This window comes from Ptychodera flava, chromosome 20, assembly GCF_041260155.1.
Source record: "Ptychodera flava strain L36383 chromosome 20, AS_Pfla_20210202, whole genome shotgun sequence".
Lineage (NCBI taxonomy): Eukaryota > Metazoa > Hemichordata > Enteropneusta > Ptychoderidae > Ptychodera > Ptychodera flava.
Window position 1 is genome coordinate 30,663,235 of NC_091947.1, and position 14,125 is coordinate 30,677,359.

Below are 14,125 nucleotides of genomic sequence, written 5' to 3' on the forward strand. Positions count from 1 at the left end.
CCTTCCTTCAATGGCGGAACTATGTCGTTGACACTACGTCAAAGCAGACTGCAATGTGCGACTCTTCCAAGTCGTTCAAAGTACGTGGCCAAGTGACACAACCCAGGGAAACAGGACAGGTTTGAGGGTGCTCCCGCACCCATAGCACTAACCCCTGGGTCTTCTACTAACCCACGAGAGAGGTGACGTTTCCCCGGTGTGGCCGTGCGTGCCGGCGAACGAGCTTTACTTCCGCGAAAGTAAGCTAGAAAAGGGCATCAAAGTGCACGTCCCCCGGGGCAAACAACGCCCGTGACCTCGTCATTTTCTGGACACAACCTCATCAGCGGTTGCCCCTCTATACGGGCATGCAAAAATTTTTGAAGTCTAACACGTATATGGTCGGTAATCGTACCCCGAAAATGCGGTATTTTCCCGCCAAATGCCTGGCAGGAAAGCGTGCAGGAGAGCCTATCTTCTGTAGACACGGAAAAGGGGGCCGATTTTGACCGACTTGGCAGGATAACGGACAGGGGCGCTCGGCAGGAAAAGGGTTAAAATGTAATCTTGTAATTATGCAGTGTAACCCCTGGAGCAAACGAACTTACCACATGGTGTAATGTTTTAAGTACAGTAAAATTATTTCATGGTGATAAAAGGGATGTGTTAAGGTTTTTAATTTCTATTTCTCATTCCGCTGAAACAGGAAACAACCAACAAGGCGGCAATACATTGAAAATACTTATTTTCACTGTATCATGATTTTTGCAGATAACTTCATCTTGTGCTGATTTCATAAATTAGTTGTTCTGAACTAGAATACACTATAGATGTTTTCATGGAATCAAGTTCTTAGGAATATTATTTTTAGATGAAATCCATTAATTTACTGTTTATTTTGCTTGTCCATTTGCAGAGGGTAGACAATACTGTAGAACTACTGGAATCTTCAGGAAGTCTTAAATACAAAAATACAAGAAAGAAACGTTAAAAATTTCCCCTTGTAAGGTAATAACATTATATTTTGTCGTATTTTCACAAAACAGGTGTTGTACCAGTGAGTTCCACTCTGAGGGCCAACACTCAAAACATGGCGAGCTCTCTCTCCGGTGGCTTTGGCGATGTCAGTCCCCAATTGCACCGGAGCATCGGCATTCCTGGAGATCAGGACGAAGAGTTATCCCTGAACTTGGCTTCCGAATCTGGCTTTGGTGCTAGCAACACAACTACGACAAGTCCCGGCTCCGGCGGGGGCAGGAACACTGAGGAGTGCGTGATTTGTTACGACAGGCGTGTGGACACCGTCATTTACACTTGTGGGCATATGTGCTTGTGTTTTCTGTGTGGAAAGAAACTGAAGCAGCAAGTGGGAGCTGTTTGTCCCATTTGCAGAGCTGTCATCAAAGATGTTATTAAAACCTACAGGGCGTGATCCAAACCTAAATATACACCAATTAATCTAATCTTCCTGTAAAAGAGAACTCAGGTGATTATACTCCAGAAAAAAATGTCTTCAAAATGAGTTTTCCAGTATATAATGCAACACCCAGCGTTACAACATGGAACAACAAGCATATTTAACAACTCAACTTTATTGGTTTCTAGCCTGACATTACAGAATATTTTCTGTTGTTCGTCGGCTCAGACCAGAATAAGGAGATGCCATCATACGCAACATACTTTGATTTTCAAATCATAAGAAATCATAACCTTTTCATACACTGTATGGAAGGAATTTTCCAAAATGAGAGAAATGGTCATTGGATATGCAGATATAAACAAGTATACAAACAATGAAATGAAGACACAGTGACAACTTTTGAATACTCAAATGCTCATTCACTCATTATAGATAACAATACTCTATTAGTTCATTGTGTATATAACAAAAATATTTCTGTTTGAGATGGTTTGAAGATATCCATCAAACACAGTGTAAACAATGTAATGAACAAAACCTGACCCTGTCAAATGTCTGCATCTTACCCAGAACATTTTTCAGCTTTCATAAAAGTAACTGCAATGAAAGTTAGTATCAAAAGAATGACCTTCACGTACATGCACACCTTCCAGCGACTAATGTAGTGTGCCTAACAACTTACCTCACACATAACATGCGTTTGAAACATGGTATCAGGGGTAGGTAATACAGGGTATTTTTACAAGCAGACAGACTCAGAATAACATTAAGAATGCATTGTATTTACATAGCAGAAAACTCTATTACTGACAGCAGTGTCCTACGCTACAGCAAATCAGCTATTAAAAATTGCTTTTAACCAACCATCAGGAAATGTTCAAAACCAATGCTTAATGCCTGTCATGAAGTTATACCGGAGATTACAAAACTGAAGTACCTATAGTTATGCTGATTTTTTGTGAAATTCTTCTCACCAGGATATTATGTCTACTGTCCACTTCATTTGCATTGTATAACATTTTGCTCATATACACTGGGGTATTTACCTAGCTTACCACACGAATGACATCTCACTAACATCTCAACAGTTCCGTTCTCAGTACACTCTTTATGTGAATTTTGTAAAACATTATATTTAAGTCCATGCGAAGTAAACAACTTGCCTTAAAACAGGTACAGATTGCGTAAATGCAACATAACAAGAGGAAAGAGGAACTCTGACCCAAAGTCGGTCAACATGTTGTCCAGTCAAACTTTAAAATATTAAAGATACAAAGTGTCAAAGCCAGTTGGTCTTTCAAACCAACAAGCTGCATCATCGACAATGACCTATGACCCAAGCACAGTATCCACATGACATGGACTGTTACAAGGCTGCTGCATGATGATTAATTCAAAAAATTGATGTGTTGGATGGTCAGATGGTCACAGCTGTGTGAGAGAAAGAAATTAAGGACACTATGTGATATAATTTTGGAAGGAAGGATCATTGCAATGATCTTTTGTTATTTCAGAACACAATTCTGTTATCCTTTTTGCTTTTTGCGTTTATGTTCTACCAAAGTGTTTATATTGTGTGGTACGATATGGAGATGTATAATTATTACAAGTGTACTGTATGTACATGTGTGTCCTATGAATTTCTGTAAATGGTACAGTATGAGAATACATTTTGCATTAAAACAGTAATTCCTGTTACAGTATTTGATGAGGTGTTGTACTTTCTTTCTGTTTTTGTCATGGTAAATTCTACCATGCCATTTCTTGTCCATTGTGACCTCTGACCTAGACCTACTGTATGTATGATATGTGTTTATGGGAATCAATGAAATGGACCATAATACATTGAGATATCCTCTGTCAGGATTTCTTTCTGTCTGAAAGAAAGCAGTCTTTATCTACATTGGAATCATCAAAAGCTATTTTTTTGTGAAAGATATACAGTGACACGAGTTGAAAATGGATGCTCAACTCATTTGCGATGAGACTGTTGATGTAGAGTATTTTCAGAACAACAGATGTACCTTATCTCATTTTTTGACACATTTTTTATCCATTCTTACTTCTGACGAAGTGAATGGTTTCAAAATCATGAAAAGTCAATACAAAGTGAAAATGTCATCTTCTGACTTGTACGACGTGAATAATCAGCTCCTATACAAACAGATTGGAGAATTGTGTTACAACACTATTTGTTGTGGTATTTGGAGTGAGTTCCAGATACTACTTTCATTGACATGCTAAAGATGTGAAAACTCTTGGAACCTACGCATAGAAAGCTGGTTTGATGAGGAATATTGGATTTGATTCATCTAGCCTGTGTTCTTACAGTTGAGCAGTACTGGTGGCACAGTTGTCAGAGAGATGTGTTTGCCATTTGAGTTGCTCATCTATGTAAAATTGTTCATCATGTTTGTCATGCCTATGGAACCACCAAGATGCTGTGAGGTACCTCTACTAACACGATTGTGATCATCATCATCACCATTATCATTGCCATTGTCATCATCACCAACAATAATGACAGTTATGATCAACAATCATCCAAATCTGTCGGATGCCTTGGTGACTGAAATGTTAACTACTTGTAATAGAATGCCACACTGAAAACTTTGTCAATGATTTAACACTCCTTGGAAATATCTATGAAACACACTTTGTGCTTTATACTCACTGTGTGTTCCTTTCTGCATCAACACCCACTTAGGAAGGAATTCTGTACTCAAGTGTACGCTTACAAAGATCAATCACATTAACAGCAATACCAGGCATCCGTGAGTTTTATAACAAAGAGAAGGAGATCTTGGAAGTGTCTAAAACTGTGTTTTCAAAGTGAAGAAAACACTTCAATGCAAAATTTCAAAGTGATTATCAGCCTGATGTTCAATTCTACTGTAATTCTTCCCCAACGATATATGGATTTCTGACCTGTAATGTTTGCAGCAAAGTTTGTGATATGAAATTTGGCAAGTCTGAAATTAAGTGAAGAATCCTAAAACTTATTTAAACTTTTCTGCTCTCCTCCATCAATGCAACAAAAATAAATTTCAGACAGCCTTTTTCATTAGAAATGTTTTGTCTGAAGTCTGAAATTATCAGAGATTTCTTGTGTATTGTTTGCATTGACTCTATCAGTCTACAATGTCAGTGGCTAGCTCAGAAGCTACCATATGTGCTTGTGGAATTCATGCAAATTTGACAATAATTGTGGCATGTTTATAATAACTTTCAATTCTAGCATTTGTGAAAGTACTACTTCTTTGAGCAACAGTAATTATTTTTCCTGTGAACACACACACACTGAACTCACACACAGTTGCATGTCACTTGTCAGTCAATTATGCTTTTGTATATCCATAGGTTGTCCATCCAGATCATATTTGTACACAGTGCACGTTAAAGGATGCTGTCATGGATTTTCAATTTCTTGTTTGAAATGCCTGCTAGTGATATGAATGATGTATTTGTAACAGCTTAAATCTTACTGCAGATTATATTTTTCCTGTGCTGAAGCACAAACTTTGGTCTGGAGATTTTAAGAGTGGTAATTTTGCTTCTTTGTCACCTATACATTCCATCTTTGTTTTCAGTCAGCTTTGCCCATCAGTGTCGGGTTTCCTGTGAATTTCCCCAACAACAAAACAAGACTACCTGTGTATTGTAGCAGTCAATCAATAGCGTTGTAACCCTTCACCTTATTTCCTCTTTGAAAAAAAAGGTTCAACTTTGCCACAGAAACTAGCAGGGTTGTTTCCAAATGTGGCCGTGAAAGGTTAATGCACTCAGAGTCACTTCAGCATGATGTGAGAGTTGTAAGAGAGTTCAATTTTTTCATGTTTTTTAGTTTTTTGAAGATGGTTATTTTTTGATATTGTCAGAACAAAGATCACACCAGAAAGTTTCGTTTCCTGCATGCGAGTCAGCAGCTATGTTCTATATTGTTCTTTCATCATTTTCCTTCCTTTTTGGTAAGCAATGAACACAAGCCATAACAACTGATCAAATACAGCATCTTGTCCTTTCATGTCCCACACTGTGTACACTGCTTTATCAGGAAGTGTACCTGTATCAGAACCTCCGTTTAGTTCATGTTCACCTTTACCTGCATTACTCTTTCAGTATTCTTTCCAACTGCTTTTAAAAAATGGGACAAAAAAGGCGGAGTATGTCTCTTTGTTAGAACAATAAAATCACATGACAAAAATATTACTTTGGTGACCTTTATTGACCTTTTGTGTGATATCCACCTGCTTTTTTTATCCTCTCTCCCTCTAGTGACCATATTGCCATTTGTCACAGCTAAAAAATACCCAGTATCGTAATCATGACAAAGCGAGGGAAGGGTAGTGAGTGTGGATGTGTGTTAACAGTTCAATATTATGAAGCAGCATGACCAAAACTGTCAGTGCCATTGATAGTGCATAGTCTTCCAGTGTCGAAAATACTCATGATTTGCATATATGCAGATTTGTACTTGTTTTTAACACATTATAAACTTGTCTTGATTATTCAAGAGAATGTCCCTGATGTTAGTTGTCCTCCAATCAGAAACTCTACCCACTTCTGACCACCTTCATGAATTTAAAGTATTTGTCAAGCTAAGAATTACTGCCCACTTCTGGGTAATCTGTGCCGCAAAGTACACCAAGCCCAGAAACAGACACTACAGCTTGTCTATGGGACTTTCTGTCTTTGATCAAAAATTCCCATGACACCTGCTTAATGCCTCATCAACTCCTGCAAACAAAGCCGAAATGCCAAGAATTTAAACACAAAATCGGATTCTGATGTTTGAAATAATGGCCATGACCTATGAAAAGTATTGCAGTCCCCGTTTTCAATATTTCAAAAGTTGAAAATTCTCATTGAGGATGTATTCATATACTCAGTGACTGATGTCACAAAGTATGGTGTCGTTCTCAATATTGGTTATGATTCAAAAATTCTTATCACAAATTCTTATTGATTTTCAAATAAGCATATCCTATCTGAATGCCACCATGGATACATTGCATTATTTAGAATGCCCGTTTCACTTCAACAAGTTGCCAAAATGTTAATAGTAGACAAATGACAAAACTTAAATTCCAGGCAAACTGATTTCCCTGAACTACTATGGTAGGTAGGCCATGATGCAACTCTGAGAACCACGCTATTCTTTGCAGGTAGAAGAGCGCCCTCTATGGAACAAACTGTAAAAGCAAAACGTTTTCTGAGTTTCACTAATCATGCTAATGGTGGGTGCATCATTTCTTAAGTAAAACGCAACATGATGCCCCTATCATAATACTTATGAAGCATAAATATACAAAACACAGTTCACTAAAAAAATAATGCCATTTAAAAAAAACCTGATTTATCAGAAGGTAAAGGTGTCATTTATGACTTGCAATTATTACCTTTGATGCGTAGTAAGTTTCTTGTACCACTCAAAAAATACCATGGACAGACAGCAGTCTCTTTCACATTCTGGGAGAAAATTACATGTAATACTTTCTTGTCTGGAAATGATTTGTTATTGGCAGGGGTCTTTGAGTGCAGTTCTCAGGGGCCTTTGGAAATGGTGTAAAATTACATTCAAATACAATGCCACTCTTTGAATAAACTGGGATGAAGATAACACTTTCTAGTTATCGTTGTGGATATATCAAACAATTAGCAAAAATTTCTCATCGATAACTTAAATCAATCGCTTATTTCAGTCACGACTCTTGTGAATTTGTTGTTTGATCAATGCTAATATACCTTTTGTTTCTTATTTCAGTACCACCCGATCCAATTGCCAATGTCACATCGTTCTTGCACAGCAGGGCAAATAAATAATATTATTTAAAACATCTAATTTAAATCACATTGAATTTACATGTAAATGTTTAACAAGTATGCATATCACATGATAATCATTTCTTAAAAATGCTGTAACTTTTACACAATCTAAGCACTGTTGTAATTTCTGTGTAAATGAAAGTGTTTCCATTCTGACTTTATTGCAGAGCTGCATAAATGATCAGTTTCCATTCTAACTCCATTCAAAAACCGTATCAAAATTTTCCCTTTTGATCATCCTCTTGATTTTATCACTGTCTTTTCGACTGATTTCTCGGCATTCTAACAACGTAATCTTCTCAATTACATTTTCCTGGTCATGGAGTAACCTATACACAGGTTCACGAGAAAGCTTATTGCACCCATAGACGTACAATTTTTTCAGATTCAGAAACCTGTTTGAATTGAAGACGTCAAGTAGTACAGAGTCACTGAAGCTCTGGATATGAATGATGTCAATGGTCTGCAATCTGAGGCTGTGTCTGAGCAGAAATGACATTGCATGTGGTGTGATGTCTTCTTCCTTGGCGTACAAAACTAACTGACACAGATTACTGAATGGTTTGTTGTTCTGGAGCTCCAACTTCTCTTGGAAATCAGAGGTCTCCTTGAAATGTGCATCATCTATCGGTCTGACATCGATAGTCAGCTTGGATAAATCTTGACAGAGATAACCCACTGCATACAGATCGATATCATCAATATCTTGCAGATTCAAGATTTTCAGATTCTGGCCTACTTTGCTAAGTATGGGAGCGATGTGTTCTCCAAATAGAACATTTTCATGGTGGCCACTCACGGTGAAATCTTGGAGATTTTCCAACAATGTGACGTGTTGTAAACCACTGTAGGTAAATCCACTGGGTCCTGCTAGTACAAACTTTGACACTGCTAGGCACTGAATACATGCCAGATATACACTTTTATCGGTCACTTTTGGAAATGAACTATCTGCAATCAATGACTGTAACTGACACTTGGTGTCAGCTGCCAACCCGATGTCACATCCCTCCTTGCGTATTCCTTCCTGTTCCAGTCCTTCCTCAAACACGGAAAAGACGTTAATCCAATTGATGTGTCTGATGTTTGGCATGTGATTGATCAAAGCAATCACTGCATCGCCTGACACCATTGTATTGAAGATATCCAGCCAAACCAACCCACAGCATCCCTGTCCCCTCTGTGACTTCCGACACATGTGGAATATGACATCATCTTCCACTGAAACACCATGAAGATTCAGCTCTTTCAACTTTGTACACTTGTCTATAACGGTTAGAAGGGCATCTCCGTAGCACTTTGTTGCAGCGAAGTTCAAACTCACAGCTTGAGTGAGTGAGTGTGCCAGATACTGAAATGCCTTTTGTGTCACACGATTGCACTGGGCCACATTTAGGTACTTGATTCTCTGGAAAAGAAAGAAAATTTATAGTTTCTTTTAGGGTACTACCAGGAAGTCTTTTTCATGAAAAGTAACTTTATAGGAGTATTGCATTCCATACAGTCCTACGTAAGATTTGATTTACACTATAAAATACATCATTCATATTAAATCTTCAAGAACTAGTGCCTTATTGTAATTAAAGTGAGACTTGAGTGGACACCGTGGGTCACCAGTATGTATTAGGGAGATGGTGCAGTGGCAAAGAATGTGAAATTTTCAGAAGAGTTACTTTCAGAATGTGCTTAGGAATACAATTCAGAATAACATTCAGACATTCACTATGTGAGATAATATTCTGTATATTCCAGAAGAGTCCTTTCAGAATGTGCTTTGGAATACAATTCAGAATAATATTCAGACACTCACTATGTGAGATAATATTCTGTATAGAAGTAACAAGTCATTGACATTGACATAGTCCCCACTTGTAATAGGAGTATTAGTCTTGATTGGGCAGGGAAATGAGGTCATTAAGAAGTATCACTGGAGTGTGTATGTTTAGATCTATGAAGTAATGCATATATATGCATATTCAAGGTCAAAGGTCATCAAGGTCACGTGACATTTTGAAAAAAAACCCCATTGTATTGCTAATTAATCCATATATGCCAAAATTCAGACCTCTAGCTCTATTGGCTTGCCCACAATTATATGGGCATAATTAACGAGGTAAAGCATGTGTTGTCATAAGGTCTCCCATCCTACTAAATATAAAGGACATAGCACTTGTGGTTACTTATTTATTGACATAATCGTGTATTTTACGTAAAAGGTTATCGAGGTCACATGACATTTTGTCAAAAAATTTCTATCCTATAGTCTGTCCCTATATACTAAAAATCATACATTTACCTCTATTGGCTTGCTCAAAATTAGATATGCACATAATTAATGAGGTACAATATGTGGCGTCATAAGGTGTCCCATCATACCAAATATGAAGGGTGTAGCACTTGTGGTTCCTGAGTTATGGACAAATATGTATATTTGAGGTCAAAGGTCAACGAGGTCACGTGACATTTTTTTCAAAAAAATTGTATTGCTAAGTTATCCCTACATACCAAAAATCAGACCTCTAGCTCTATTGGCTCGCTCAAAATTAGATATGTGCATAATTAATGAGGTACAATATGTGGCGTCATAAGGTGTCCCATCATACCAAATATGAAGGGTGTAGCACTTGTGGTTACTGAGTTTTGGACAAATATGTATATTTGAGGTCAAAGGTCACCGAGGTCACGTGACATTTTGTCAAAAAAATTGTATTGCTAAGTTATCCCTATACACCAAAAATCAGACCTCTAGCTCTATTGGCTCGCTCAAAATTAGATATGTGCATAATTAATGAGGAACAATATGTGGCGTCATAAGGTGTCCCATCATACCAAATATGAAGGGTGTAGCACTTGTGGTTACTGAGTTATGGACAAATATGTATATTTGAGGTCAAAGGTCACCGAGGTCACGTGACATTTTGTCAAAAAAATTGTATTGCTAAGTTATCCATATATACCAAAAATCAGACCTCTAGCTCTATTGGCTTGCTCAAAATTAGATATGCACATAATTAATGAGGTACAATATGTGGCATCATAGGGTGTCCCATCATACCATATATGAAAGGTTTAGCACTTGTGGTTACCGAGTTATGGACAAATATGTATTCACGTGACATTTTGTGAAAGCGTCTGAGATATCTGCGTGAAAGGATGGACTCACATGGATGGACTGACGGACTGACATGACCCAATCTATGAGCCCCCTGGACTTTATCTGTGGGGACTAAAAACTGTGTCACTGCATCCTTTTTGCAATATGAATACGATGAGAACTAAATTTTTATTTTTCTTGGCCTTATACATGGGAGTCTATGGACTGCCTTATACATGGGAGTCTATGGACTTCCTTATACATGGGAGTCTATGGACTGCCTTATACATGGAGTCTATGGACTGCCTTAAACATGGGAGTCTATGGATTGCCTTATACATGGGAGTCTAAGGAGTCTATGGATTGCCTTATACATGGGAGTCTAAGGACTGCCTTATACATGGGAGTCTATGGACTTCCTTATACATGGGAGTCTATGGACTGCCTTATACATGGGAGTCTATGGACTGCCTTAAACATGGGAGTCTATGGATTGCCTTATACATGGGAGTCTATGGATTGCCTTATACATGGGAGTCTATGGATTGCCTTATACATGGGAGTCTATGGATTGCCTTATACAGGGGAGTCTATGGAGGCGAAAACTAAAAAGTCCTCTAACACGGCCAAATTTGATCGCATTGTGAAACAAATCAACGTGCATCTGTATGAGGTAGAGTACTATCCTTTTACAAGTTTGAACGAAATCGCTCCAGGCGTCTCTGAGATATCTGCGTGAACGAAAAAAGTCATAAAATATGCAAATGAGCAATTAATTAATAAGCCACACCCACCAAAATCTAATCAGATCTAAGTCTCATCATGATAATACCAAATACCAAATTGCATGACATTGGACCTAAGGGTTCTTAAGTTATGAGTGGAACAAAATCTGTCTACGGACGGACGGACAGACGGACGGACAGACGGACGGACGGACGGACGGACGGACGGACGGACGGACGGACGGACAGACGGACACACACACAGACATTGTGGCGACATAGGACACCTTTGGTGCTTCGAACCACGGTGTCCAATAACCCAAGACACATAATGGTTTATATCTATGCTTAATAGTCGCACCAGCGGCTTAATGACTACGCATGCGCAGATTCATAATATACCGGTACTTAGTCTGGCAGAGACCCTGCGATTCGCGTTCTTCCCTGTTGGAACACGCGCGCCCTTCAGAGACGCGACGCGAATCCCAGGGTCTGGACGTTCTTGCAAGCGACCGGTCGGATTTCTGCCTGATCCGGGTACTTTATAGAACTGCACACATCCGTTAATCAAAAAAAATGACAAGTACCATAGCCAAATAAAATTAAAAATGAAAAATAAAAACATACTGCGTATATAAGTCTACCAGCTACTAGTAAAAATTTTCTCCGCCCAGTTAGATAGTTGTTTCTTTTGACGACACTACCCTTATGAATATTCATATACTTGCAAGAACTGACAGTCGCTGTGTCTGGCAGCGCGTGGTCACAGCTAGCACAGCGTAGCCTTCGAATGCAGGCCCATCGTGGGCGCGCACAAAACAAGGCACAGCGACTGTGGAGAGTCTAACCGGTACTATGCGAGTAACAGGAAGTGTACCCGACTTACATAGGCGGCGCCATGTTTTTTTGAGTGTTCGTAAATAAACAAATAGGAAACGTGCAAAGTATTATAACATGCCATTAATAAAATATATTTCTGTTATTTGCCAGGAAGTATTATTATCTACCTTGTCACTAATACAAAATATCATTACTATCACACCTAAAAAAATAAAAAAAGAGAGAAAACTGACGTGTATATGAACAAGGGTATATGCAAAGCATGCTGGGATTGAATTTTAGAAAAGCGCCCGTGTCAAACTAGAAGCAAAATTGCCAATTTTTAGATAGAACTCTATTTTTCAGCTTGCAAGTGGAAGTTGGGCAGTGCAGTTACTATTGCAACGATGATGGCACAATACGTCCCTTGTTAAACACAATAGGTAGTTATCATGGTAAAAATTGCCAATTTTTGTCCAACATTTTTACACATTATAGAAAATCTATACCTGCAGGGTCTGACATAGTGTACGTGAACTGTTTTCATCAGAGGGTAAACTGGGCATAGTTGTCGTACAAACGTATATCAACTAACAATTCATTCTATTTTATCATGAATCAATACAAATAACATTTCTAATTAAGCCCTGGCGCGACACCAAGGGCTAAGCCCTATATAATATTAACATGATATCTTCTTGTGGAAATGTGCACGAACATGCAAGTGTTGCTATCCAACATATTACAGGTTGGCTGAAACATGAGAGTCTTGCTTCTACCTCCATGGCTAAAGCTAACATCTAATTTGCATAATGCTGTGATAGAGAGTAGATATGTGCATATCAAAGCTGACCTTTCAATGACTGTCATTGTCCACAGGATGTGAAAGACTACCTGGTGTAATTTACGACTTATGTAACACTTAGGGGAAAAAATAGATAAAGAAAAGACCACTATATGTATTTCAACTCAGAAAACACACCCACTCCCTAACTAACATGCAATGAGTTTCTGACTGTGCACCATACTTACAATATGAAATGAACACAGCTGATGCTATCAGGCTATGGAAACTTATTTTTGAGTAAAAAAGAAATCTGCAAAGTCACCAGCTAAGGTCACTGATATGCATACACATATCTACCATCTTGAAGTGCAGGCAAACATATTAATTATATGCAGTTGCTGATACACAAAACATACCTGGCATCTTGTCGCTATGATAATTATAATTTCATCATTGATGAGTCTGTTGCATCCACTGAGATCAAGAGATTCCACTCTGCTATGTAGCAAGAGATGAAGGTGAGGTTTGCTGATGCTACGCTTCTCAACCAATACAGAGATAATCTCCTTGATCTGATGCGATGCTGTTGAGAAACATAAAATCCACTATCAAGTAACAGCAGGGTACGAAATTCACAGAAAATAACAGCCAGACAATTCCAGCAGGTAACTTTGAAAAGTTGCTTGCCAAAGGCAAAAATAGATGCTCATAATAATTAAACAGAGGTGAAGCATACCAGATATATGGTATGCTTCACCTCTTATCTTTAATAGGAAATCAAAAATTTAAAATTATTTCCACCAGTCTATCACATAGGTTACTATTCCTGTGAGTGTCCCACATGACAGAGTATCTACGTTGCACTGCATACTGCAGTATATACTGGTACTACATGTACTGGTATGTACCATATGCACAGTGTGTTAAAGGCCGGTGCACTACATACTACATTACTGCATGTACCATGCAATATGTATCACAGGCATTCGACTCAATGCAAGCAGACCGTCATTGATGCAACCAGTTACACGTACACTGTGCACTCGGTGTGTTGAAGGGCATCGATCGATCCGATGAAACGGATAACATTTGATAATTTTCGGGTCACAAGAACATGAGCATATATCTTGTGGCATATCGGCTCAATAAGACTTACTGAGTTCTTCAAAAGGTCCTATAATGTGCAGGAAGTTGTGCTTTCCAAAATAGTTTTTGACATAGTCCTCACACAAGGCATCTATATTTCCTGTTATACTGTTAGTGCATATTTGTTTCAGAGACAAGGTGTTTTTTCGACGGGGCATCCTCGGCACGCATGTAAGAATCGTGTATCGCGATATCGTGAGCCCGATCCCGGTCTGAGCTGGTATCTTTCCTACCGGGTACAAATTTCACAACAGGCAGCAAGAGCGAGAAATTACCGCAGGTCGCAAGCATGGGTCAAAGGTTAAAGTTGAAACATCACCTGATAGACT

At 38.5% G+C, this 14,125-nt stretch overlaps 2 protein-coding genes across 2 annotated transcripts in view; one reads left to right on the top strand and one right to left on the bottom strand.

Moving 5' to 3' along the window:
* The window catches only part of LOC139120612 (E3 ubiquitin-protein ligase NEURL1-like), a 30,635-nt gene extending 25,030 nt beyond the window's left edge, over positions 1-5,605 (top strand). Inside the window, exon 4 of the mRNA XM_070685122.1 lies at positions 1,026-5,605. Coding sequence (XP_070541223.1) covers positions 1,026-1,411 — 386 coding nt within the window. The 3' untranslated portion in view covers positions 1,412-5,605. The remainder of the gene's footprint in view (positions 1-1,025) is intronic.
* Positions 5,606-14,105, bottom strand: LOC139120613 (F-box and leucine-rich repeat protein 13-like). The gene is made up of 3 exons (XM_070685123.1): positions 13,807-14,105; positions 13,067-13,233; positions 5,606-8,633 (listed from the first exon to the last, which is right to left on the bottom strand). The coding sequence occupies exons 1-3, from the start codon at positions 13,952-13,954 to the stop codon at positions 7,419-7,421; spliced, it is 1,530 nt and encodes a 509-aa protein (XP_070541224.1). The 5' UTR covers positions 13,955-14,105; the 3' UTR covers positions 5,606-7,418.
* Positions 14,106-14,125: the final 20 nt, after the last annotated feature.